Here is a 689-nt window from a genome sequence, read left to right as displayed (position 1 = left end):
CCCGCCGCGCCGGGCCGGGCCGGGCCGGGCCCCGCCCCCAGCCCCGCTCAGCCCTCGCAGCTGCTCTGTGCTTGGGAGAAGGAGGAGGCCGGGGAGCAGGGCCGGGGTGTGGAAGGAGATGCCGAGACGGTCTAATCCCGCTTGCTTTAAGGCCGGGCTTTCTGGACCGGAGCAGCTGGCAGCAGCGAGCTCCGCTTGTACGAGCCTGCGAGGGAGAGGCTCCCCCCTAATTTACAATTAATCCGACCCCACCTTCCCCAAGAGCAAATAAAAATTCCTGGAATTGTACAACTTACCACCATGAGGAGGTGACTGGTGGGGTCGCCCAGACCAAGATCAGGGGAAGAGACCACCAGATCCCAGAGAGAAAGTTCATGTTAGAAACGCTTCGGTCCACATCAGGTCAGTCGCGGGGGGCAGAAGAAATCCCATGGAGCGACAGTGACCGGCAGGAGCAAACGCACCTTGAGGGCTTCTTTCTTCCGCGGGTCAAGCGCCTCCGCATCCCCACGCCCGCCCGCAGGGTTTATTGATCCTCCCCCGGGGTCCGGGGGATGCCGATGGGTGCATCGCTCCGGATTCCTCTCGATTCGCCCCGCACCAAATCCTTCAGGACAAGGAGCTCAGCCCCGCTCCCATCCTTCATCTTTGCCCTGATCCAGCTCTTCCCTGCAGTCACAGCAAAACTG

The 689-nt window shown here is 62.1% G+C and overlaps 1 protein-coding gene across 1 annotated transcript in view; it reads right to left on the bottom strand.

Annotated features, from left to right (window-relative positions):
• The window catches only part of WNT2 (Wnt family member 2), a 19,024-nt gene extending 18,603 nt beyond the window's left edge, over positions 1-421 (bottom strand). The window contains exon 1 of the mRNA XM_009286873.2: positions 297-421. Within this exon, the coding sequence (XP_009285148.1) occupies positions 297-376 (80 nt within the window). The 5' untranslated portion in view covers positions 377-421. The remainder of the gene's footprint in view (positions 1-296) is intronic.
• Between the last annotated feature and the right edge of the window lie 268 nt (positions 422-689).

The sequence above is a fragment of the Aptenodytes forsteri genome, unplaced genomic scaffold (assembly GCF_000699145.1).
Source record: "Aptenodytes forsteri isolate BGI_AS27 unplaced genomic scaffold, ASM69914v1 Scaffold166, whole genome shotgun sequence".
Lineage (NCBI taxonomy): Eukaryota > Metazoa > Chordata > Aves > Sphenisciformes > Spheniscidae > Aptenodytes > Aptenodytes forsteri.
This window is presented reverse-complemented; position numbering and strand designations above follow the sequence as displayed.